The sequence below is a fragment of the Mercenaria mercenaria genome, chromosome 11 (assembly GCF_021730395.1).
Source record: "Mercenaria mercenaria strain notata chromosome 11, MADL_Memer_1, whole genome shotgun sequence".
Taxonomy (NCBI): domain Eukaryota; kingdom Metazoa; phylum Mollusca; class Bivalvia; order Venerida; family Veneridae; genus Mercenaria; species Mercenaria mercenaria.
In genome coordinates this window covers 40553712-40581516 of record NC_069371.1, presented here as the reverse complement: position 1 = coordinate 40581516, position 27805 = coordinate 40553712, and the positions used below count along the sequence as shown (strand labels likewise).

Sequence of the window (27805 nt, the reverse complement as noted above, 5' to 3'; positions counted from 1 at the left end):
TGCCATGCCAAGTGAAAAATTAGTGTTCAAATACCTGGCAGCCATTACCAGACTAGACCAGATGGCTCCCACGCTGGTTCCTTTAGTTTACTTAGGCCTATAGCCACTTAAGTATGCATTTGTAGGACTTTCCGAAACGGACGTACGGACAGGACAATCACTATCTGCCTCCCGCATCGGTAGATGTCGGGGGCATAAAAAAGAAGACAGCACTATAAAGGTTATCACATTATTTTATTTCTTTTTAAAATATCTCTTTTTGTACCAATTTATCATACAATGTTCACTTGTACCTGCATGATCTGGAACATGCTATATAATGCATGTTGCTCAACACTGACACATTATTAATGTATAAAAAAGAACAAACACCTAACTGTTCTACACAGCGACACGGACAGAACATTGGTCTCATTTCACAACATAAATCAATGGAAGACGTAAATGACTGGTTTGTGACGAAAATGTACATGGATGAAAGAGATCAAATGAGCCGTGCCATGAGAAAACCAACATAGTGGGTATGCGACCAGCAAGGATCCAGACCAGCCTGCGCATCCGCGCAGTCTGGTCAGGATCCATGCTGTTCGCTAACAGTTTCTCCAATTCCAGTAGGCTTTAAAAGCGAACAGCATGGAGCCTGACCAGACTGCGCGGATGCGCAGGCTGGTCTGGATCCATGCTGGTCGCAAACCCACTATGTTGGTTTTCTCATGGCACGGCTCAAATGTCTTTCTATATCTGCTACCTTTAGTTATTAGACTGTCAGATTATTTTTATCCTAGAGTTAATAATTTATAATCCTATAATTCATCTATACATAAAAATCTTAGAAGAGCATGGTTTATCTTAGAAAAGCATTGTTTAGCAACAAATCTAGAGTATATAAAAATTTCATACTTTCCCAACTGTAAGTAGGACAGATAATAAGACAGATCCCTAAATTTGAAAGATTTCCTATGGATTTTGCCCACCTATTAAGTATACTGATTTCATTCTGAATACTGGTAGCTGTTATGACATTTGAATGGTAGCAGAGATCGAAATTCAATCTCCATCATCCATTAACTTCTAGTTTCCTGGTATCTGTAATGAACATGTATACAAGATGATTTACAATATACAGATTTTTTTCTATTCAAAAAGAGTATTGTAGAAATACTAATAACTACCGAAAAGTAATTTTTATAGAATATATAAAATCACATATTTTGGTAATAACTGCTGTTGCCTGTAGAATATGAAGGGATTGTATATTAACATAATTACAAGAGAACTTCCCACAAAGTTAAAATGCGACCCTCATTATCGCCAAGCATTAAGTTACTGATTGCGCATACATAATTCGCTTCTCATTTGTGACCAAACCAAGACATACATTATAAATAAACAACCTTCATAGACATACATTATCATGAAAATCAGCATTTGAGTCATGCCATGGGAAAACCAACATAGTGGGTTTGCGACCAGCATGGATCCAGACCAGCCTGCGCATCCGCGCAGTCTGGTCAGGATCCATGCTGTTCGCTAACAGTTTCTCCAATTCCAATAGGCTTTAAAAGCGAACAGCATGGAGCCTGACCAGACTGCGCGGATGCGCAGGCTGGTCTGGATCCATGCTGGTTGCAAACCCACTATGTTGGTTTTCTCATGGCACGGCTCATTTGGTTTTCGTAAATTAACAGGTATATTGTTTTATACTAATAATACAAGGTAGCATTTTTCCCTTCAATTTTTTGTTTATTTGAAACTTCCAAGTTCTTAAAAAGATATATGAGGCTAAAAAATCCTGCATCTTGATACAAGATACTGGCATGGTTATGTTTAACAGAAAAAAAAAAAATGTTACAGTACAGTAGAAAAAAAATAGTACAAGCATATGAACGTATTTCATCATTCAACCAAATAACAGTACAATTTAACCTATCTTAAGGACAACTCCAAGGAGATAGAATTCAATTAACTTCTTTAGTGCAACAACCTCTATACAACAAACACAAGTCTAAACAGAGTTCACTTAGATAGATTGCGTCATTCTAGAGTTGTGTTCACTCCTTGTAGAGGTTTTACTCACTCTATATCGATTGTGCTCACTCAAGTGAGGTTGTGTTCACTTTATAGAAATTGTGTTCAATCTAGAGAGATACAATGTTCACTCTTTATAGAGGTTTTGCTCACTCTATATAGATTGTGCTCACTCATGTGAGGTTGTGTTCACTTTATAGAAACTGTGTCTAGAGAGATCATGATCGCTCCTTAGAGGTCTTGCTCACTCTGAAGAGATTGTGTTCACTCTACTGCGATTGTATTCACTCTAGAGAGGTTGACCCATTTAAAGTTCATATTTTATATGTGCATTTGTGCCCCCTTTGTCAGCTATATGTACAGTATTAAATACAATGCCTAATTAAAATCAAGGATGATCTAAATAAAAAATCTTCCACCCTGTGTACAAAAATATTTCAAGCTGTATAAAATCAAATCTTTGTAAGGAATGTAAGAAAGAAACTAAGCACTATACCTAACTCAAAAGGACAGCATGCTTAAGTAAAGTATTACAGGTTTAAACCAGCATTTCAGTTAAATCATCATTAATGAAATAAGTGACAAGCCTTTTCTTTTAAGGTAAAACCTTCTAAGTTTAATCAGACATAGCCCATTATGAATACATTCAAACCTGTATAAAGCATACACGCAATAGCGTGCAAAGTGTGGTAGCTTAACTTAAGAGGCTGCTTCAGTCAGGATGAAGTTGGAACAAAAATCTGACAGGTAAGTTAGCAGACTGGCTGCCTGACAGATGCCTATTTAACTGTTTCAATGGTTAGAAATAGGTAAGCTAATCAAGGTTTCTATATATTCTAACAGAGTACATATAATGAATTTGAATTTTTAAGTGATAAAAAGTGATATACATTACATTTAGTTATACACTAATGACATGTGATGGACTAGATTACACGATTTATGACACAAGTATCACTTTCTACATCTGTAAACAAACCAGGAGTTTCTAATTAATTACCAGCATCGAGTACTGACTTCAAACATTCATCAATGACTAATAGTAAATTCAGCTCGAAATCATTGCTTGTTTCTTTATATAGGAAGTACAGGGGTTGTTGTGGAAAAGAATTTGCAAGATAAACGATTAAAGTAATATAATTATTAATTATTTATACAGACTATTTATATAAAAGACCTATCTGTAAAAAGAGCAATAATTGGGGTGGGTCGGTGGGGGGGGTGGGGTTGTGAAAATGTGGAAATTTAGATTTTACACAATTTTTGGAAAATCTAAAACTGATGGGCATTAGTTTAAAAAAAATCCTCATAGCAGAATAGCTAATTAGCCACTCCTAAAGGCAAGGTATTACAAATGTGCAGTACATACTATGTGGCTATGTGTTATTTTATATGATGCTTGGTGTAAGAATGTGTGTACATACTCCCAAAATATTGAATACACAAAAATTTCTGTATTAACCTGGTATAAAATTGAACAGTAAGAGTGCAAAGGGATTAATATAACAGAATGAGTATGTATTGGTAGGACATGCTTAAATATTGTGCTTGCCAAGAACAACACTTTTCTGATTACTATTGAGATCAACCTGTAGAACTGATCATTTTATGGATGTTTGATACGACACATGTGAAAAAAAGAGACTAGTTCAGTGTACATTTCCGAGTGAAGTTGCAAATTTTAGAATCTCCACTAATCTTTGTCACAATTTCACTTTCACCAGCCCTTGCTTGATATGTAATTAATTGAACAGTTTAAAGAAAATTGCTATAAGCCTGTTTGTAAGCACAATGAGTTCCAGCTGCTTTTTAATTTGTTCCATATAACCTTAGGTATTTAAACCCAGAGACTATCCCGACAAAATGCAAACTTGTCATACATAAAATATTCAGCAGAAGTTCTGAAAGCAAATTTTAACAACCATTCAAACTGGAATCCTGTGCAAACTGTATGAAATCTGTTTAATATATTTAATTAAGTTAACAAAGCTTACACTTTCAAATCAAAACTAGAGATGCTTTTGAGAAAAGCGCATGTCTCCCACAACTGCCTAATCATCTAAATAGTAAGTCAGTCTTTATATACTATTTACTTAATCCACATGTGCATGCGCTTTCTTGACACCAAAAGGACGCCTATACTACTAGTAATATAGGCGCTGGTTTAGGGGTAAAACTGGGCAAGAAATCTGAGTGTTTTTGGTAAATCAAGGGCCATAATTCCGAACTGCCTAGGCCGATTTGGCTAGTTATCGAACTTGGCCGAGCACTTATTGGCAGACACATTTTGTTGAAGTTTGGTGAAGATCGAATGAGAAATGTTTGATTTAGAGTGCGGACAAGCTTTGTGACAGACAGACAGACAGACACAGACTGGAGTAAATCAATATGTCTCCCACACCACTGTGTGGTGGGAGACATAATTCATGTGGTCAAAATGTCTCTTTTTTTAACATATTAGTATCGCATATATACAAAACACAGGAATCAGTTCCTGCATCAGCCTAAAAATGAATTAGCAATCATTATTAAAATATAATTAATGGGGGAAAAAACAGGTAAGAAAAATTGGCATAAAGTGCTTCATACAAAGAAACAAAACAATACAGAAAAACAGTTCACAAATTCCAGAGGATCTTTAAAAGAAATTTAAAGTTTTACACAAACTATCGCCATAAAAAGTAACAGACATAAATAACATTTAAATAAACAGAATAATGCCTACAGTCAGCTACACAATATTGTTATAATTTATTAAAGCTTCTATAATTGTGTAAGTTATCCTTAAATCTATAAATAGAACACCAACATATTCTCAGCAGCAAGTTGCGTAATGCTTAGCATAAATTTCTAATAACAAACTATACACCACAAGCGGCCATGTAGCTGTTTGACTCGCATCCTCCAGATAAATGGATCCTTAAATAATGACAGCACTTTAATTTTAGAGAAGTAAAACAAAACAAACAGAGCTATTCTTTTGCACTGTTTAGCACCAGAATATGTGCAAAAACAAGTTGGTAAAGCTGGTGACGATGTGTCCCTGTGGCTTTTAAGTCTTATTTTTAACTATATTCACTTTGCAATCTTCCAGTTTTACTGGTGGAATATGACCCCAGATGGTATATTAGGCTTTTACTTCATACAAGACAGACTGCACTTTCCTACAACCAGTCGGGCCCTTTTTATTATAATCAATACAAAGAGCTTATGATCTTGTATTTAAGTGAAATGAAAAAGATTTTGAAAAGTTTAAAAACTGTAAAACTAGGTAAATAATTGGAATAACATAAATAAAAGTACTCATCAAATCATGAAAGTTCTCAGTTTAATCTATTTGTAAAATATGATATCACAACTATTCTTTCCTACTGCTGCAGTAAAAGGGAGACAATTATAGTATTTTAGATATTAATGTGATGTGTGCTCACTACAGTTTGTATTCATGTATCTATCAATAACTACAATACCCAGTATAATATCACAAATATCGTAGAAGTCAAAACTAAAATGTTTACTTCTTCCGCAGCACGAATAACCCCAATATAAAGTGTGAAATAACATACTATAACTTAAAGCACACAGAATCTATGATTAAGGGTTTTTTTCAACATCTTTTTTAAAGAATCCATAGAATACAACAGAAAACTTCCTATTTAACTCTTTAAACATCAAAATAAAACACGCATAAAAAGGAATACTATCAAGATTTTATCATAACCTGAAGATGCGAGACAAACAGAACTTACAAAGTCAGCACTCGTTACACAAAAGCCAGACAGTTACTTGAAAAGTACAGCAACACAATTTGTACAATTACCAGGAAAAAACATTTAAGTACATGCAAAGCAGTTTTTCTCAGACTTCTGACCAATCAAAAACCAGTTGTGTTTCTAAGATTTCTAAAAATGAAAGTAATTTCTCTAAAGTGTCACAACAAAATAAATCAAAAAGTTCTTAAAGTGGATGCTGACATTATCTTCACAATCTTGCAAGCAGTTTTCTTTTCAAAAACACTTCAATCTCCAAATTTAAAAAGTATTTTTAACTACATGTATCTACTTTTTCTGGCATGAAACACACTGGATTTCATTTGGTCAAAAATCAAGAATTAGGAAAAAAAATATTGCACACTTATAATTCCCACTTGATTCTCTTTCCTGTGAAGCTCTTTTTAAACATACTTTCCTTTTTTTCTTCTCTTCATGTTTTCCAGTAAATAACACTACAATGCAAATGGAAGGCAATTTCAAGAAATTGCAATTTTGACTGAGCAGAGCTCTACCTAACATCTAATACTTAAATGTTGACAATTCTATTACAGAGATACTGCGTCTATATCTGCTATGTCCATTTATTTTCGACACTTCTGCATGGAAAAACAAACTGGACTTATCTTTCACAAAATATACCCTGCCATTCCATGTACCATATCTTTTCAACACCTGCCTACACTTATAACACGACTTGTTTCAGCATATACCTCAAGCATATGAGCCGTGCCATGGGAAAACCAACATAGTGGCTTTGCGACCAGCATGGATCCAGACCAGCCTGCGCATCTGCGCAGTCTGGTCAGGATCCATGCTGTTCGCTAACGGTTTCTCCAATCCCAATAGGCTTTAAAAGCAAACAGCATGGATCCTGACCAGACAGCGCGGATGCGCAGGCTGGTCTGGATCCATGCTGGTCGCAAAGCCAATATGTTGGTTTTCTCATGGCACGGCTCATATACTTTATTAAACAGCAGGAGGTTAGCACAATCTGTGTGACTTAATCAGCACTTTCATTTCTTTTACAATTTCTCTCTTCATGATATATCTTGTTTTTGATAAAGAAAATTTCACTTCTTGTTTAAACAAGGAACTTTAATGCAAGAATGCATTAATTATTATGTTGCATTAATGAGATTTACTCATATGCTTCATATCTGATGAAAATATTACACCAGAACTGTAATACTTCTTTGCTTTACTGCGTAGATTCCTGTTTTTCAGTGAAGACCATTCAGTAGTCATTTGTAGTAAAAGACTTCTTCATGTTGCTGCAGAGACTCCTGTCTACCCTCTTTAAAGACCATCTGAAGCCTTCAATTTGTCAGTGATAAGTGTCCTATATATTCACCATAAGAGTAGATTAATTTTATATTCCTTTATATTTATTCCCACTCTGCAATGCAATGTTTAATCTGACAGTCCCAGTTTTAGGAATCAATTCTTCCCTGGACAGATGTCAAACAGCACTTGGTATATTCCACTTTAAATATCTCAAAAATGTAAATCTGATGTTAATTCACACTTTATAACAAAGGCTTCCTGATATTTCTTTTTAAGAAATGTTTACAAATTTTCAACATGTTTCCACATGAACAGTTTTTTACTGAAATCACAAATCCTCCATTTGATGACCATTACTGTATGACCACTTTAAACAAAATCCAGGGGAAAAAAATGAACACATGCATTTTTATCTTGTGTTTCTGTAATATGCCATATCCATGTTGCAGGTCCAAACTGTGAACAGTTCTCTCCCTTTATATATTTATCTGTTCCACATATATTTCACTTTTCATGTCAGGAAATGATATGTTTCCCTTTTTAAACAGGAATACAGCTTTTGATTCAGCTGTAACACCTGGAAAATGAACCTGTGGACATTTGCTGTAAATGAGATACCTCGCATACAGAGTAGCTCCACATCTACATAATACAGTATCTTCACTATTTATTTTACAGTGTATATACGCTTGGTTTGCAGACAATATATTTTTTCTCATATTTCATACAACTTGTGTTTGCCTATAATGAACAGTTCCCTTTTCACCTAGTTACTCAAGAAGAATGTTCACAAGACAGAAGCTCCAGCCTTTTATTCAAAACGAAAATGGCGGTAAGTTTAGAGTGCACCACTCCAAAATTCACATTTCTCTAGCAGACGGTAATTAATATAAAGTCTGATATTCTTGTTGTTAAACTGAAGCTGGTATCACAGCCAAAGATTTAGCTTCAGAAAAAATCATTGCTACTTCTTCCCATAGGCACGAGATTCTCGACCCGTCGTCTCTGACTCCGCCTTACTGCATCGGCTCTTCTGTACGGCTCATTTTTCAAATCTGAAAAATTAATTTACAGTATGTTACTTTTGAAACAGCTTTTTTTTTTGAAAAAAGAAGTTCTGATTTTAACTGTTCCACGTGGCAAAGAAATTTCCAAATACAACAGCACAGTCTGTTGGTGCCTATGTTTCTTTGTGTGTTGATGCCTATGTTTCTTTGTGTGTGACATACAGAAATATGCAAGAAAATAATGGAGGTTCTTAACTTTCTTACTCATCTACTTCTGATAAAGATGTTTACATTTTCAAACTTATAGCTCTTACAGAACTCAAGAAAATTAAACATAAACAAAATATTAAACCAAGAAATTACAACTTTCTTTGTAAAAATGGGCCATAATTCTGACAAAATGCAAGTGAGAGCTATGACACTTGATTTGCTTACTCAACTAATGATGACATAAAAAGAGTTCAATGTTTCAAGGCTATAGCTCTAAGACTTATGGTTTCCTAGAAAAAGTGGACCTCAACAAAAAATCTCCACCAAAGTCAACAACGACAATCAAGTGATGACAATACCTCATAATTTTTTTATTTAAATCAGACAAGCTAAAAAAGCTATTAATTTGTCTCTTATAACGCTTAATTTACATTATTAAAAGGGCTGGGACGATTTCAAAATTTTGAAACCAGTTAATCATTTGTATGAAATCGAATCAAACCGGTTAATCGACCGCCATATAACAAATATGACCGTATCAAGGTACTTCCCACAGCCGACTTCATTAGGAACTTACAGACTTTATCATTTGCATGCAGTGTGATAATTAATAAGTCATATTTTGGTTAATTTTATTTTAAATATATCACAACAGGCAAATCCGAGACTATTGATTATGTTCAATGTGTTATAGCGGAAATATACTGTGGGTCTATGTGCTGGTCAATGAAATGTATACAGATAAAGTACAATTCGTGATGTTAAACTTACTGTTTGAGAACGATAAGCATTTGGCAAAATTGAAACCAGTTTCACCTAGTAATGGACTCGGATCCGATTAACCGAGTAATCGTCCCAGTCCTAATTATTAACGTAACTGCAAGATCTTTTCGAAGAAGCAAAACAAGAATATACAAGTCTGAATGTAAAATAAGCTACATACCAAGAAGAATATCTTCTAAAGCACCATGATACACCTCGTCCTTGTTCAGTAATTTCTTCTCCTTGATTTGACGATTTCTCTGCTTCAACTCCGATACCATTTGTTCCTGAACATGAAGGAATTTACCATTACATAGTACATAAATACAACCATATTTTAAGAACTATACATTCTATTTATTTAAACTACTCTATAAGATGGCTTCAAATAAGGCTAAAACAAAAAGAGATAAGGAAATTTCACAAAAACCACCAATTTAGAGCTAACTGGCATTTTTCTTTTAAATAAGCAAACACTTTTTCTCTACTTTAAGAAACAGTTACCGTGACCTGAATAACTAATATGCAATCATAACCTTTCATCTCAATATAAGCTAACAATGTAGGTGGGCCGGTGGTCTAGTGGTAACAAGCTTGACTGACAATCCAGAGGTCTGGGGTTCGAATCCCAGTCCAGGCACTGAAAATTTCTGAGATGCTCTTGAGTGTCTCCCACCTAACTTAGAGGCCTATACTGGTTCTTCCCAGGAATTACGGCTTCGCAAGTATCTTTGCTATACATCGGGCACGTTAAAGAACCAGGGCACGTTAAAGAACCAGATTGTCTATTCGCAAAGAGCTAGGCTAAGTTGGCTGGACAAGTCTGTATCTAAAAAGGATTTCTCTCGATCTGTTCTGGGGGCTGTATCTCACTCTGTCCCTCTGGTCAGATCGCTCTGTGTCTGTACTAGTAGAGGATGAATTTCGTGCCGTGTGGCAGCGTTTATATTATGTAAAGCGCCCTTGAACATGTTTATCATGAAAAGGGCACTATATAAATCTAGTATAATAATAATAATTATAGCTCAAGTTTCATTCTCTTTCATGTAAAACTATCTCACAATAAATTTGATGATATCATTTGCCTTTATATCACAGTACCTGCACTATCTTTTTATCTTTCTTATTGTTGACCATTGGCATTTCATCATGACCATAGGCAGCAGTCTCCTGGCGACGTCGCTTCTCGTTATCCAACAATGCTTGCTGTAAAGTTAACAAACATCAAATATTAACAAGAGGACCATGATGGTCCTGAATCGCTCACCTCTTCCCACATGATCCAGTTTTGAGTATGACGTCGTTTTTTCTATTATTTGACATAGTGACCTAGTTTTTGAGCGCATATGACCCAGTTTTGAACTTGACCTAGATATTATCAAGATAAAAATTCTGACCAATTTTCATGAAGATCCATTGAAAAATATGGTCTCTAGAGAGGTCACAAGGTTTTTCTATTATTTGACCTATTGACCTAGTTTTTTAAGGCATGTGACCCAGTTTCAAACTTGACCTAGATATCATCAAGGTGAACATTCTGACCAATTTTCATGAAGCTCCATTCAAGGGTATGGCCTCTAGAGAGGTCACAAGGTTTTTCTATTTCAAGACCTACTGACCTAGTTTTTGATCGCAGTTGACCCAGTTTCAAACTTGACCTAGATATCATCAAGATAAACATTCAGATCAACTTTCATACAGATCCCATGAAAAATATGGCCTCTAGAGAGGTCACAACGTTTTTTCATTATTTGACCTACTGACCTACTTTTTGATGGCACGTGACCCACTTTCGAACTTGACCTAGATATCATCAAGATGAACATTCTGACCAATTTTTATGGAGATCCATTCATAAGTATGGCCTCTAGAGAGGTCACAAGGTTTTTCTATTTTTATACCTACTGACCTAGTTTTTGACCGCACATGACTCTGTTTCGAACTTGACCTAGATATCATCAAGATGAACATTCAGACCAACTTTCATGAAGATCCATTGAAAAATATGGCCTTTAGAGAGGTCACAAGGTTTTTCTATTATTTGACCTACTGACCTAGTTTTTGATGGCACGTGACCCACTTTCGAACTTGACCTAGATATCATCAAGATGAACATTCAGACCAACTTTCATACAGATCCCATGGAAAATATGGCCTCTAGAGAGGTCACAAGGTTTTCCTATTATTTGACCTACTGACCTAGTTTTTTAAGGCAAGTGACCCACTTTCGAACTTGACTTAGATATCATCAAGGTGAACATTCTGACCAATTTTCATGAAGATTTCATGAAATATATGGCCTCTAGAGAGGTCACAAGGTTTTTCTATTTTTAGACCTACTGACCTAGTTTTTGACCGCACGTGACCCAGTTTCGAATTTGACCTAGATATCATCAAGATGAACATTCAGACCAACTTTCATACAGATCCCATAAAAAATATGGCCTTTAGAGAGGTCACAAGGTTTTTCTATTTTTAGACCTACTGACCTAGTTTTTGACCGCACGTGACCCAGTTTCGAATTTGACCTAGATATCATCAAGATGAACATTCAGACCAACTTTCATACAGATCCCATAAAAAATATGGCCTTTAGAGAGGTCACAAGGTTTTTCTATTATTTGACCTACTGACCTAGTTTTTGAAGGCACGTGACCCAGTTTCTAACTTGACCTAGATATCATCAAGGTGAACGTTCTGACCAATTTTCATGAAGATCTTGTGAAATATATGGCCTCTAGAGAGGTCACAAGGTTTTTCTATTTTTAGACCTACTGACCTAGTTTTGAAGGCACGTGACCCAGTTTCGAACTTGACCTAGATATCATCAAGATGAACATTCTGACCAATTTTCATAAAGATCCCACGAAAAATGTGACCTCTAGAGTGGTCACAAGCAAAAGTTTACGGACGGACTAACGCACGAACGGACGACGGACGCTGCGTGATCACAAAAGCTCACCTTGTCACTATGTGACAGGTGAGCTAAAAAGCAAAAGTTGCACAGTATCCAAATTCGAAACGCATATTTCCTGCCTGTCTTGGTGCCTTCACTGCCATATTTCATTAGTCACATTTATTTCAGTTACTGCAGTTAAATAATATTACTGAAACTTTTATTTGTACTAATATTCATGAATAATGCCACTTGAGAGTTCAAATTATTCTCGAATAATGCTACTTACAAATTCAAAGTGTTCAGGAATAATGCTACTTGCAAATTCAAAATATTCACGAAAAATGCTACTTGCATATTCAAAATATTCACGAATAATGCTACTTGCAAATCTAAAATATTCACGAATAATGCTACTTGCAAATTCAAAATATTAATGAATAATGCTACTTGCAAATTCAAAATAATCACAATAATGCTACTTGCAAATTCAAAAATATTCATGAATATTAATCTGCATCATGTCCTAAAACACTTTTCACAAATTTTAAACATCTAGTAAATGAGGCTGCTAACCATGACTTTGCTAAATAAAGTCTGCGTGATAATTACCCAATGTTCAGTATATAACATAATCAAGTGCCTGTATATACAATCAGACAGGTCAGTTGTAAGCAGGATACTTTGAACTTTACAAAGGATGTACACACTGAATGGCTGTGAACACAATAATTATTTTATTGATCAGTGGACATGGATTCATCTGAAATCAAACCCCGGACCTCTGAGCGAAAAGTGAAAAGACTCCACAAAGAAATGACAATTACTTCAAATGCAATGTCCTTATACAAAAGAGCCTCCATTTTGATTAAGGCCAGAAATACTGATAATGTACTTGGAACATTTTCTGTTTAGTTAAATTGACATCGGTATTGGTCATATGGCAACTTTCCACCTTTCTGATAGTGGAGGAAAAAAACCAGCTACTCCTCCAGCCATTATTTCAGGCATGAGCCAGCACCAGGGCAAAACCAAAGAACTTTTGTCAGCCAGCTGGATGGGGTCCTCACATGAAACTATACCCCAAGCAATGTTTCAAGTGTTAGCGTGATTTTTTTTTTCTAACTCGAGACTTACCCTAAATGCATTCACAAATCTGACAAACTGTGCAAAGAATGTGGAAGGTGAAACACTTCTGGGGTTTTCTCCGAAATATTCCACAACTCTTTTATAAGAATCCTGTGCAGTTTTTACATCACTGAGTAATTTACGTAGTTTATCCTCGGAATTTGCGATAAAATCTTTGAGAATCAAAGGCTGATCTCGAGATGATCTTCTCAAGTCATACTCTCTCTTTGTCAACTCCATTCCCTTCTCAAGTTCATGTACATCCGTCGTGATGTTTTCCATCGAAACTGGGCAGAAAAAATTTTAATTTGAAAGAAATAAATATTATTCAATGAAAGACTGAAGCAGTGCAGGATTTTCATAAGTATTTTTCCATGTTTAATGTTACTGTTAAGGCTTTTCTAAGTATATGAGACAGGCTATGAAGTAGTTCCTTAAAGCTGAACAGTTTTTTTCATACCTATCTATCACTTAGTGTTCATCCTTAACTTCAAGTAATAAATCTTTTCTGAAAATTGCCTTTGAATTTACCTAATTGTTAAAACAAAACCTACAGGCAATAAATGGGAAATTACCTGCAATACTGTACATAATAAAAATCATTAGCAAAACAGTAATTCTAAAAGTCCTACATCAATAATAATGTGTTTTCCTTTCTTGATTATAAGGAACAAGTACCTACTCTATCCTGTTAACAATTAATATGTTGACAACTTCATATTACCTAAAGCAGCTTTTTCAATGAATCTCAGCTCTGACTCGAAGTTAAGAATGTCTGGGAATTTATACTGGACAGTGTCAACCAAGAAATGCATTAACGTCAGTTTCTTGTCGGCTGTTTTTGTGTCCAACAACTACAATGGAACAAGGAATACATACATAACTTCAAATGACACTATTTCCTTGGCTGTTATCTTTTTAGGGTCATATCAAACAAGAGTAACAAGAGGGCCATGATGGCCCTATATCGCTCACCTGTTATCATTGCACTTGAGGACAAGAAAGTCCTCAGAAAAAATATCTAAGTCCAAAGGACAGGAACAACAAAGGGAAGAAATTTAACCAAAAAGAAAAAAAAATTCTTACAAGGTACAGATATGTCAAAATACACCTAAAAATTAGAGGTACCATCCATGTTGTACCACAGAAATGTGGTCTCGGTTATACCCTATGGCCAATAATAAAAAAGTTACTAAAAATAAGCTATTTATAGTAACGTAAAAGGGAAGTAATTAAAAAAAATTTATTGTAAGTGAACAAAAGAAGGATCTGCCAAATAAATCTGTTGACATAAATGAAATTTCAGATCAGTATCTTCATTAGTTACGGAGATATACCCATTTTGATTTGAAATAAAGGGAGGTAATTTGACATAAAATCAGTCCACAGTTATCTACCCTGATTGGCTCAGTCCAACTAATGACAATAATGAAATTTCAAATAAGTCCTATAAGTACTTCCTGATATAAATGCATTTTGATTACAATCAGGGGAGGTAATCAGATATAAAATAACTCTGGAACCTACGATTGGATCTGATTTGTCATGGAATCCAAGATTTATTGTTGTTGAAGATATTTTGGAATTTGTATCAAATAAAACCATAAATGAAGTATCTTTTTGGCTGCAAAAGCCAAAATAGCCAATTTTGGAACTTTAAGGGGCCATAACTCTGGAACCCATGATGGAATCTGACCAGTTCAAAAAAGGAACCAAGCTCTTGTGGTAATACAAGTTGTGTGCAAGTTTGGTTAAAATCAAATCATAAATGAAGCTGCTATTGTGCAGATAAAGTCAAAATAGCTAATTTTGGCCCTTTCAGGGGCCATAACTCTGGAACCCATTAAGGGATCTGGCCGGTTTAAAGAAGGAACCGAGGTCTTATGGTGACACAAGTTTTGTGCAAGTTTGATTAAATTCAAATCATAAATGAAGCTGCTATTGTGCAGACAAGGTCAAAATAGCTAATTCTGGCCCTTTCAGGGGCCATAACTCTGGAACCCATAATGGAATTTCGCCAGTTGAAGAAAGGAACCAAGATCTTATGGTGATACAAGTTGTGTGCAAGTTTGGTTAAAATAAAATCATAAATGAAGCTGCTATTGTGCAGACAAGGTCAAAATAGCTAATTCTGGCCCTTTCAGGGGCCATAACTCTGGAACCCATACGGATTCTGGCCAGTTCAAGAAAGGAACCAAGATCTTATGGTGATACAAGTTGTGTGCCAGTTTGGTAAAAATCAAGTTATAAATAAAGCTGCTATTGTGCAGACAAGGTCAAAATAGCTAATTTTGGCCCTTTCAGGGGCCATAACTCTGGAACCCATAATGGGATCTGGCTAGTTTAAGAAAGGAACCGAGATTTATGGTGATACAAGTTGTGTGCAAATTTGGTTAAAATAAAATCATAAATGAAACCACTATCGTGCAGACAAGAAATTGTTGACGCACGGACGCACGCACGGACGGAATGACGACGGATGATCACAAAAGCTCACCTTGTCACTATGTGACAGGTGAGCTAAAAATGAACAGATTAATGCAAGATATATTATGTCAGATTTTAACACCATTTTAACAGTATTTGGTAAAGTAATGAAAGCATATTAACCCATTCAAATATCATATCAGTCCTAACACATTCTCTGCAAGTACCTAACAACATATTTTCATGAGGAGAAATTTGACTCTCCTGGGGGGTCAAACCAAAGACTTTACTGCTCTCCCAAATGAACTAAACAGGTGGGAACTGTTGATGTGTGGAAAATTTCTCCAGATTTTAAAGATGCATTCTTACAAAGAAACACAAACATTCCAAATACTTCTTGCGGACAATCTTAAAAAGTTGGATACATAAAAGAAATGCTTTTGTGAAAATCTCACTTAAAGCTTCGAATTTCATGTTTAACAAACTTAACATAAAAGAAAATATGTGATAGTTACCATATCCAAACTCTGAAGTTTAAAGCCATACACAGCACCTCTCTTAGAACTGTTCATGTAATTTCCAAAGGCTAAGATAATCTGCAAGCATAAATATTCAAAACCGATCCTAAACTCCAGATCTCCATAAAACAGAACATATTCTTTTTAAACTGCATTTAGAAAACTGTTTCTTTACATAAAATTAAAAACAAGAATACCGATACTGCGAAATGTCAGTTAATCTGATACCACATTTAATCTGATACTCGAATAAGTTGCAATACCTTAAAAAAAACTAATGAGAAAACACTGTTAAATGTTTTAAAATCACCTGAATTCTGCTGAAACAGTATTGTTCAGAATACTGTGAAATCACTAATATTCATGGTGGACTTATTTTCATGGATTTCGTGACCGAGTCAGTCCACAAAATTTAATCACAACGAACAAGTAAAATTCTCATTCATTTTATGTTCAGAAGTTAAAAGCAATGAACTGGTATCCCTAAAACCATGCAACTTTGTGCCAACAAAATCAAATGATTTCACAATATTTTCAATATTTTTACCTCAAGAAGTTTCCTGACTTTCTGCGAGTTTCTCAACGACATCGATGCTGCTATACATGCGTTGATTTGCTGAAAAAATAAGCAAGTGCTCATTCTTCATTTTTTTTCATTCTCTAAAGATCATTCTAAGAATTTGAAGGCTGAATCAAACTGTTCTTACTTCAAGTAGTAAAAGCTACGTAAAAAGAGTTTAGCTGCCAACCTATACCTGAAAGATTTTAGTTGCTTACCTATACCTTACAGAGTTTAGTAGCTAACCTAAACATAAGAGTTTAGTAGCTAACTTAAACATAAGAGTTAAGTTGCCAACTTAAACCTACCAGAGTTTAGTTAGTTGCCAACCTAATAAAGTTTAGCTGACAACCTAGTAGGGCTTAGTTGCCAACCTAAGAGTTTAGAATGATGCCAACCTAATAAAGTTCAGTTGCCTCTTCACATAAACATGACCAAACTGTAACCTACTGCAATCTCACATTTACTAATATTAGTGTTACTCTAAAAGTTCCAAGAACAAAAAACAATTCTTTTTTCTTTTCTTTTTTAAATATAAAATTGCCATATTTTACAGTTTTTACTTCATTTCACAAATAACTATAACTAAGAACTACTTACTGGTTGTAAATGGTGCATATCATCATGGAAGTTGGAAATATAACTCATAATTGTGAGCCTCTGTGGCAGTCTCTCTACTTTACATAACTGAAATAGCATAGGTATGTATCAATCATTGAACAAATCTTTAGTAACTTATCATGAAAATACAAAACTACATATTTACCATTTTAGCAAAAAGAAACCAACAATTTTACTCCAAACTGGATACCTATTTTTCAAATGTAGTCAAAATTGGGGAACATTAGTCAATTACTTCCCCTGATTATGTCCAAGAAGTAGATTGGTCCTTCCTCTGTTTTTATTGTTGACTTCTTTGTAAGTTTCAAAAGCAATATCTATACTAAATTTCATTGGATTGGAAAATGATTAAGGACAGGTTGTCTTTTAGTGGCCCTCAGCTAAATTTAGGTTTGATTAATTATTTTTATTTAGAAACCTACACATAAAAAGCATATTTATTTTGACCAACCGCAACATCCTGGATATCCGTTATAACAAAAGAGTCAGAGGAATCCAACTGAAAGGGACCAATATAATATCTGGTTATCCTTGTGCTTTATCATACAACTTTTCAAGGGAAGTAACAAGCTAATGATCCTCTAGGAGTGACAACAAATCTGTTGCTAAGTGCCTCTATATCTATACAATGTATACACTTAGACCACCTTCAGTTTGGTCCATCCGTTTTGTCAGTTAAATTGAAACTTCCAAGCTGTGCAACAAATGTTAATTACTGCAGTTTACATTTTCCTCCTCAATTTTGGTGTGATGTTTAATCAATATTGCATGCACAGATGTAAAATTCTAACAAAATAGTAAGATATTTGTCGAAATCTATCTATAATGTTACAGGACTTTTGCGTCCACAATATTGTGAATGGCTGTGTAGAGCACAACATGAATGTAGAAATATAAACTTTCACTACTTTTATTTAAAAATACAATCTGATTGTGAACACCTAATTTACTTTCCCAAGTCCTGAAAACCAAATTTCAAGGTTTAAATTCCTTCATGGTCAAACTAACTACTGTTAAAAATATTTAGAATACAGGGCTAGACACTAACCATTTTGGGCCACTGGTTCGAAGAGCAGTTTCCACTGAATTTTTAAATGAAACAATTACTGGTCCTCCAAATATTTCACTGGTCCTTGTTGCTTTTCACTGGCCTCGGACCAGCTGACCAGTGTTAGTGTTGAGCCCTGAGAATATAAAATTCACTTCATTTCTTTCCCCAGACTTATCTCTGTTACCCTTTAAATATCAAGTTATAAAGACCAGCTTACCTGCCACATAAATTTGTCCTCATCTGACAACATATCAATTGGCTTCTTATCTTTCTCATAGAGTTTATAAGCTTTAATCTGAAACAAAATCAAATGCCACCATAACACATAGTTAAGCAATAAAATAATTATAACAGTAACTGTTATAAATGTTTTTGTTTTTTTTCTCCAATTTAGCTGAATATAAGAAAGAACACACTGCACAAGGACTACCTTGACCTCGGAGCTTTAATGGTACCAAAGAATCTGAAGAACAATACATGGAGAACAGATGATCTAAAAGTCAAAACAAAATTCCCATCTAGTACTGCTTAACTGGCGACAACAGCTAACACTTTGAATGTTCAGCAGTTTCTGAAAGTATTAGCTAAACTTCATAAGAAAATAACTCTGAATTCTGTTTCTTTCTCAACAATTTGAGAACAATCAAACTTCTTTGTCAAATTATTGTCTATTTAGGTTCCATGGTCTGAGATTCTCTTTCTCTCTCTCTCAGAATAGTTTTACATCAATTTACTTATATGCACATGTGCTCCTATGAGTTTACATGCAACATTTATAAACAGAACCACTGTAAACAAAAAGCAAACATTTACCTCTTGTTCATTTGGCAGGACTGTTTGGAGAATGTCTACAATATCTATGGAGAGAACCTTCAAATCAATACTGAAATAAACACAAATTTATATTAATACAATATACTGAAATATACACAAATATCTACAAATAAAATATACTGAAATACACAAATATGTACAAATAAAATATACTGAAATATACACAAATATCCATAGATATAAAACATAGAAAATACACAAATATCTACAAATAAAATGTACTGAAATATACACAACTATATAAAAATACACAAGGCAGTCTGAAAGACAGCTAAATCCCCCGCCACTGGTATGGATAGTGAAAAGGGTAAACCTCTGACCTTGAGCTATGACCTTGACCTTGAACTGACATGGCTGACCCATGAATTCTGCACATCGTCTAGATGAGGTGATCATTTGACCCAAGTTTCATGAAAATCCTAAAAGGGGTTTAGGAGATACAGAGCTTAAACCTTTGACCTTGAGTTGTGACCTTGACCTTGAGTTGACATGGCTGACTAATGAGTTCTTGATGAGGTGATAATTTGACCCAAGTTTAATGTAAATCCTTCAAGGGGTTTAGGAGATACAGAATGAACACAAAATGAAAGGTTCAAACCTTTGACTCTAAGTTGTGACCTTGACCTTGAGCCAGCATGACTGACTCATCAATTCTGCATATCGTCTTGACGAGGTGATCATTTGACCCAAGTTTGATGAAAATCCTTCAAGGGGTTTAGGAGATACAGAGCAGACACAAAATGGAAGGCTCAAACCTTTGACCTTGAGTTGTGACCTTGACCTTGAGCCAACATGGCTGACTCATCAGTTCTGCACATTGTCTTGATGAGGTGATCATTTAATCCAAGTTTCATAATTATCCTTCAAGAGGTTTAAGAGATACAGAGCAGACACAAAATGGAAGGCTCAAACCTTTGACCTTGAGTTGTGACCTTGACCTTGAGCCGACATGGCTGACTCATGGGTTCTGCACATCGTCTTGATGAAGTGATCATATTATTCAAGTTTCATGATTATCCTTCAAGGGGTTTAGGAGATACAGAGCGGACACAAAATGGAAGGCTCAAACCTTTGACCTTGAGTTGTGACCTTGACCTTGAACAGACATGGCTGACTCATGGGTTCTGCACATCGTCTTGATGACGTGATCATTTTACCCAAGTTTGATGAAAATCCTTCAATGGGTTTAGGAGATACAGAGCGGACACAAAATGTTACGGAAGGATGGAAGGACAGAAGGACAGAAGGAAGGACGGAGACCATTCCTTTAACCCCCCCACCACTTGTGGCGGGGGATTAAATATACTGAAATACACACAAATATCTAAAAATTACACAAAAATACCTTTTTTTTTTTTTTTTTGGATTTAACGTCGCACCGACACATGATAGGTCATATGGCGACTTTCCAGCTTTACTGGTGGAGGAAGACCCCAGGTGCCCCTCCGTGCATTATTTCATCACGAGCGGGCACTTGGGTAGAACCACCGACCTTCCGTAAGCCAGCTGGATGGCTTCCTCACATGAAGAATTCAACGCCCCGAGTGAGGCTCGAACCCACATCGATGAGGGGCAAGTGATTTGAAGTCAGCGACCTTAACCACTCGGCCACGGAGGCCCCATCAAAAATACCTATAAACACAATATACTGACATATACATAAAATAAAATACAATATAGGGAAATATACACATATATCAGGGGAATATACACAAATATCTATAAACACAATATACTGAAATATATATACAGTAGAAAGAAATATACTAAAATATCTATTAATACTATGAAATCATAAATATTCGTGGGGGACTAATTTTCGTGGATTTTGTGGCTAAGTCAATCCACGAAATTTAATCCCAAAGAACATGTAAAATTCCCATTAATTTTATGTTCAAAAGTTGAAATCCACAAATTCATATCCCCACGAAATAGACGTTTTGACCAAAACCATGAAATTTTATGCCCACGGAATTAAATGATTTTACAGTATATAATATATGGGAACATACACAATATATTTAAACACAATAAACTGAAGTATTTACAAGTCAAGTCATTTTTATTCATACACAAGTCTGGGTTACAACACAAGCTCCAATGAGCATTTAAAGCCAATTTTATATACACAAATAAGTACAATTCATAGAAATACTGCAGAGTGTAGAGAAATATCCATTAAAATACAAATTTGTTAAAATGTTAGAAAAGAATCATTTGCATTTTTTTTCTCAACAACTTTTAACTTCTTAGTCCAAGCTACTAATTAAGATCAAAGGTAAGAATATATATATAAGAATAAAGTTGGTTGATGGGACAAGAAATACTCAGCAAAATAATTATGATCATTATAGGACCTTTTTCTGCTTAAAAATAAAGGAAGCATGATAACTGTAATTAACATGTTTAACTGGTGTTTCTGCAAGCCTGACAATATCAACTTACTTTATTATAGCTCTCATAATTTCATCGTTGCTCAGCTCAATCTTTCTTCTTGTGATAGCTGTAAGAGAAATTGTAACAACAGTGAAACAAGATTGTATAAAACCAGTTAACTGAAGTCTTCAACTAGCGGAGCTTGTACCAGTACATATTTATTGCTGTTTCAATTCAATGCTGTCAATCATCCTCAAGCCTGCTGGATGGCATCCTCAAAAGATCAGCAGGGCTCAAATCCACAAAGGTGAGGTCAAAACAACATCTACTACATGGCCACTGAGGCCCAAAAGCCTATAGTTAAACACTATGCTAGAAAATCACTGTTCTGCTAAATCTACATGGCCACTGAGACATTAAAATAACTAAATCAGCCTTTCAGGCCAGAGCTAAATTCACTTAAAGTTTGTTTATCATATTATAAGGCATTTCAGGTACACGTATTTATGCTTAATACTTATATAAACAACGGACTGAAAACTTGCCCTTATTGCCTCTCCAGTTGAGCTTTCTCTGTTGAAGAGCAAACCCACACCCTATAACACTTTTAACCCGGACATACTTTCTTTATATATGATTTAACCAAAACTTTGTCTGTGCTCATGTTTGTTTTCTGTTTAACTTTTAACCCTTAGCCTGCTGATGATTTGATTTGATCTTTGCGACCAGTGCAGATCAAGATCTGCCTACATATCCGTGTAGGCTAATCATGGTCTGCACTGTTCGGTATTTAGTGAGTAAATTTTCAGTGAACACCCCTTTGAAAAATAAGTGGTATTGCCAAAATTGAATGATGGACCAGTCCATTTTAGAAATTTAGCAGGGTAAAGGTTAAGTCACACTTATACAATTTATATGTCATACAGCTTCATTTCAAGTTTTCATGGAGAAGAAAAACTCCAGGTGCATCTCCAATCATCATTTCAGCTATGAGCTGACACCTTTCCACAAGCCAGTTTGGTCATCAAAAAAAATTCTACACTTAGGGTAAGATTACAGACCAGTAAAGGCAAGTAATTCCAAGTAGGGAACCTTAACCACTCCACGACAGAGGCCCCCCATTGTCTGCATTCTAAAATAAGTCTTTTCCAATATGCTATATTCTTACCAACATTCCGCACTCTGTTAGGTTCCAGCAGGGTTATACTCTCCTTCTTCTTCTTAAGTGTTTTTGGAGTACTATCCCCACCTTTTAGACCACCTAATACACCAAGCTTGAATGTTTCCTCAAAACCGTTAAAATCTATCACCTGAAAAAGAAATCAAATTTTAGGTATCTTTTGCATTCTTTTTTCAAACAAAAACCAAAGAAGGCTCATAGCATTAAGCACACCTAGATTCAAATCCAGTGGCATAAGTTTGATTCTTGTCCAAAAATATGTTCTCTGTGAAAAAATTATAAAAGAATAAAAAAACAATGGAAAAACATTTTTTGACTGTAAAATTCCAAAGAAGTTGGACAAAATGTCTATATTTTCTTCAAAAGCATAACATTAATTTCATCACTGGAGAATTCATCATACACAACCAGTTATAATTAAATGTTTAAATCCTGTAAATGATCTGCTTCTTTGCTGATTTGACAGTACTTGTTAGCAGTCATAAAAAGGCACAATTTAAATGATATATTAAATACAATAAAAATTCAAAGGCAAGAAACAAAACGTCAGGAGAGACCAATTCTAGATTTTAACTTTTTAAAGATAAAATGAATTGGAAATTGATGCATTCATTGGAATTTAGTTTTGGGGATTGATAAAACTCCAAAATCTAAGACAATCAGTCTTACACAACTGCTATAAGATTTTAGGGTATGAGCTTACAGAATGGAACCTCTGAAACATGTTCTTTCAATAAACTGGGCATAAATTATGGCGGACCTTAGATTTAGATTCTGGAAATGCTCCATCATCTTTGAAATTACATTTCTGATAAAAAAAAACTCTCACCCTGTATAATTTTTCATCATCAAGATCTGCAAAGACTGTGCCTTTAACTTGCTGTGGTTTAAGCGGAGTCCAGTTTAACACAGGTAAGCGGTACTTGGTCTGTATCTTCTTCTTAATGGTCATTGCTGAAAACAAAAACATGTTGCTCAAATAAGTTTACAACGTCTTTTATTTACCCAAAACTTTTGTCAACCCTTTTTTGAGGAAACTGTTCAAAAACAACACTTAACATACAGTCAAGTTTGAGAATCAGTCAAAAATCAAAAGCCTGAAAATCTACAATCTAAAGCCTAAAATGTTCTTTTGTAGTAGTTATACATGGGAATTCTGGCAGTCACAAGCCTGACTTATGCCCTAGTACTGAAAATTTCCAGGCCTTACAGCTGACATAGTGGAAAAGCTGAGACCAGTCTCCCATTTATTTTATCAACATTACAGCTGCATACTGTTGAAACAAGACTTGGCACAGAAGTTTGGGATTTAGAACAAACTACATATGATCATATTTTAACAAAGTATTAACAGTTCTGGACAAACTGCACTTTCATTGGTAAAAAGAAAAAAAAATGTAACTAGTACAAAAACCACAAAATATGTCTATTGTTTCCTTGCAACCTGATTTCAATCGAAATCATTGCAGATTTAAACCTCTGATCCTCCCCCGAGTAAACTCACAAATATTTCTAAAATCTCTTCCAAGCCTGAATATATTCCTATTACTCTAATCGCCTATCTTCAAATATTTATTAATCTTTAAAAGGGAATTTCATCTATAAACTTACCACTAGGAGCTCCTGGAGCTGGAGGTGGTGGAGGTGGAGCTCCCATGCCTGGTGCTGGAGGTGCCGGTGGTGGTGGAGGAGGTGGGGGAGCCAATACTGGGGCAGGGGGTGGTGGTGGAGGTGGAACTGCCCCTGCAGCTCCTGATGCACCAGCTGCCCCAACACCTGAGCCTGCAAGGAAATAAAACAATGTTGAAAAACAGTCAGGAGGAATTTAACATCTTCCAACAACTCCTTTTTCATGTTCTTTTGAGCACTCGATGAAAATTCTAATACGAAATTTTATGTTTACTTTCATTAAAACATGCAATAATGATATCTTCTTGATGAATTTGGCGCCAAGACGAGGTGCTTCCTTATTCAACTTATTTACATAAAGGACTAATTACAATCGAAATAATATATATCCAAACTGGTTATATGCCCCAGTAACTCGAGCCACACCCTCCTGAAATTATTCCGCAAGCGTATAACCTCTTTTAAGTGTTTAAATATATACATTAAAACATTTAACATAGATTATTTCTTAAATATGGTAAGTTTCATAATTACTTTGTGATACAAGAACCCTACTGTCCCACTTCAAACTACAACATGTAATTTTTTTATACCTTGCTTGATGTTATATTCAACAATGCTTTACCTATAACCATCAAAGATCTAAGAAGTGTTCCTAAACTTCTTATGAGTACAAGATGCCCATGGGCAATATGTCGAGCTCGCCAGCTGTCTAAAGGACTGGGAGTTGTACATGACACTCATTTATGCCAAATAAAAATGAGATAGCAAAAGGTTACAATATAAGTTATTTAAAGTAACAACAAAGGAACGTAAATCTAAAAAAAAAATAAAAAAAAAAATTTAAAAAATAAAATAAAAAAATTCTAAGTCCACACAAAAATCTGCACCAGTAGAGATAGGTCAAAATACACCTGAAAATTGGATGTAACATGCATGCTGTACTACAGAAAAGTGGTCTTGATTTTTCCCTACGACCAGTAATAAAAAAGTTACAAATATAAGCTATTTATAGTAACAACAAAGGGAAGTAATTCTAGGATCTTGCGCATGACACTCTGTCGCATGATGATGAACAATTGTGACAAGTTACATCAAAATCCCTCTATGCATCAAAAAGAAATGCTCCAGACAGTCATTCTTGTATCTGACTTTTGACCTCTAAGTGTGACCTTGACCTTAGACCTAGGGACCTGGTTCTTGCGCACGACACTCCGTCTCATGGTGGTGAACATTTGTGCCAAGTTACATCAAAATCCCTCCATGCATGAAAAAGAAATGCTCCGGACAAAGTTGTCATTCTTGTATCCTTTGACCTCTAAGTGTGACCTTAACCATTGACCTAGGGACCTGGTTCTTGCGCATGACACTCCGTCTCATGGTGGTGAACAATTGTGCCAAGTTACATCAAAATCCCTCCATGCATGAAGAAGAAATGCTCCAGACAGTCATTTTTGAATTTGACCTTTGACCTGTAAGTGTGACCTTGACCTTTGAGATAGAACCTGGGGTTTGCGCATGGCACTCCGTCTCACTGAGGTTAACATTCATACAAAATATAAACAAGATTGCTCCATGCATGTCAAAGTTATGGTCCGGACAAACAAATCCGGACGCACTCACATACACCGAACAGACATTTGGACAACTATGTCTTCGCTTCCACAAGCGGGCTCGACAAAAATGTATTCTCATCCATCATTTTACCTATATTCTTTATATGAAATACATGGATAAATTAATGAACATTTCAAATTTTTTAGTGGGTTTAACGTCGCACCAACACAATCATAGGTCATATGGTGACTTTCCAGCTTTGATGGTGGAGGAAGACCCCAGGTGCCCCTCTTACATTATTTCATCAAGGGTGGGCACATGAGAAGAACCACCGACCTTCCGTAAGCCAACTGGATGGCCTCCTCACGTGAAAAATTCAACACCCTGGGTGAGGCTCAAACCCACATCAATGAGGGTCAACTGATTCAAAGTCAGCCACCTTAACCACTCAGCCGAAGAGGCCTCTGATGGACATTTTGCCATTTTGTCTAATTCTCATAAAGAACATTTTCTCTACACAAGGAAATTCAAACACAGTACTTAGTAACATGTGCAAAACAAGGGAGATAAACATACCAATATTTTTCTTCAGGTTTTCCAGTTCCTGTAATTTGGCGTCCAAGGTGCTGAGATGTTTCTGAGATTCAGCATCCTTCTCATTGATTGCTTCCCGTAATGCCGTGTTCTCTGCTTCATTTTGCCGCAAAATTTCCTAAATTTACAGAGATTGGAAGAAAGATTTAATTATACCCTTTTTTGTTTAATTCTGCAACAACTTTAACAGTTTGGAGGATACTGTAACTGTAAGTACTTCCAGTTCTTGTTTTTTTATTTTAACTTTCTGTACAAGGAGAATGCTAAAAAGCTTTTCAGTAACTGATAGTTCAAACATAATTTTCTCTGTAGAATGTCTTAAAAAAGTAGCATTTACATACTTTAACTATTGACCTAGGATTACAGGGGTGGCAAATTCAATTGTCTGTATTGCCCTGGTTGTCCCAAAGCTTGTTCACTATCATATGGACAAGTAAAAAATAGCAAATAACAAAAACGGACAAGCAAGTCAAAATCAGATTTGGCCACCCCTGGATCCGCTAGGGTAGAATTTAAACATAATTCGGGCTCAACATAAACCAATGAATGAACTATAATTCGTAATTCAAGAAGTAATGCTTAGAAGTTGTTAATACATGATAACTGAAAAGATCTTAAAGGAAGATAGTACCAGGGACAAAACTAGTTGGTAGTATAACATTTTCTGTAACATACCTTAAGTTCATCAATTTCAGTGTTGGCGTCAGACAGCTGTTTTTCCAGCTCAATAGCTTTCATCATCATTTCTTCTTCTACTTCTTGCAACTTCTCATTTATCTGAAAATACATGAACATTACTTCATTTGACAGACACTTGATTATATACGGTATGGAAATACATGTAGTGTTTTTTTTCAACAAAGGTCGTAAAACTTTTAATTTTCAGCAAATATTTATAAATCAGGGGTCGCGCTGTCGGTCGCCAATGGCGCCAAATGCGCCGATTTACAAATTCTGGCGCTAGTTTGGATCAGTTGGCGAAAGTTTCTGGCGACAACAAAGCAAAGATCGGGCCGAGACATTCACCAAGGATCATCCTACCTAGTCGCTGTGAAGTTAATTATCGCCTGCGGGCGTATCCGAATCGCCGAGTTGTAATCTGTTTGTGTAATTAATTAAAGTTGTAAAACCGATGTCAATTACCGATAAATCCCTGGTTAACTCCGCCTACTTGCCTGTCAAACTTCAACCAATCGTAGCGTTATTTATCAATATTGCAAGCCGCCGCCATTTTAAAATTTTTCAGTCGGCGTGAAAAGCCGATAATTTTATCGAGTGCAGACTAAAACCTTCTTCAGCATGATCTTAATGTATCAGTCTTACATTATTTCTTGATTTTATTATAAATTGCCTCCAAATTTATTTCAACCA

The 27805-nt window shown here is 35.4% G+C and overlaps 1 protein-coding gene across 3 annotated transcripts in view; it reads right to left on the bottom strand.

Moving 5' to 3' along the window:
* Window positions 1–215: 215 nt before the first annotated feature.
* The window catches only part of LOC123531387 (formin-like protein), a 75725-nt gene continuing 48135 nt past the window's right edge, over window positions 216–27805 (bottom strand). For all 3 annotated transcript variants that reach the window (XM_053517225.1, XM_053517226.1, XM_053517227.1), the window contains 16 exons: window positions 27110–27211; window positions 26417–26552; window positions 24266–24436; window positions 23484–23608; window positions 22643–22784; window positions 21544–21601; window positions 19078–19147; window positions 18482–18559; window positions 17193–17279; window positions 16581–16649; window positions 16031–16111; window positions 13813–13942; window positions 13098–13375; window positions 10166–10270; window positions 9246–9351; window positions 216–8140 (listed from right to left, as the gene is read on the bottom strand). In XM_053517225.1, coding sequence (XP_053373200.1) covers window positions 8034–8140; window positions 9246–9351; window positions 10166–10270; window positions 13098–13375; window positions 13813–13942; window positions 16031–16111; window positions 16581–16649; window positions 17193–17279; window positions 18482–18559; window positions 19078–19147; window positions 21544–21601; window positions 22643–22784; window positions 23484–23608; window positions 24266–24436; window positions 26417–26552; window positions 27110–27211 — 1845 coding nt within the window. In that variant the 3' untranslated portion in view covers window positions 216–8033. The remainder of the gene's footprint in view (window positions 8141–9245; window positions 9352–10165; window positions 10271–13097; window positions 13376–13812; window positions 13943–16030; window positions 16112–16580; window positions 16650–17192; window positions 17280–18481; window positions 18560–19077; window positions 19148–21543; window positions 21602–22642; window positions 22785–23483; window positions 23609–24265; window positions 24437–26416; window positions 26553–27109; window positions 27212–27805) is intronic.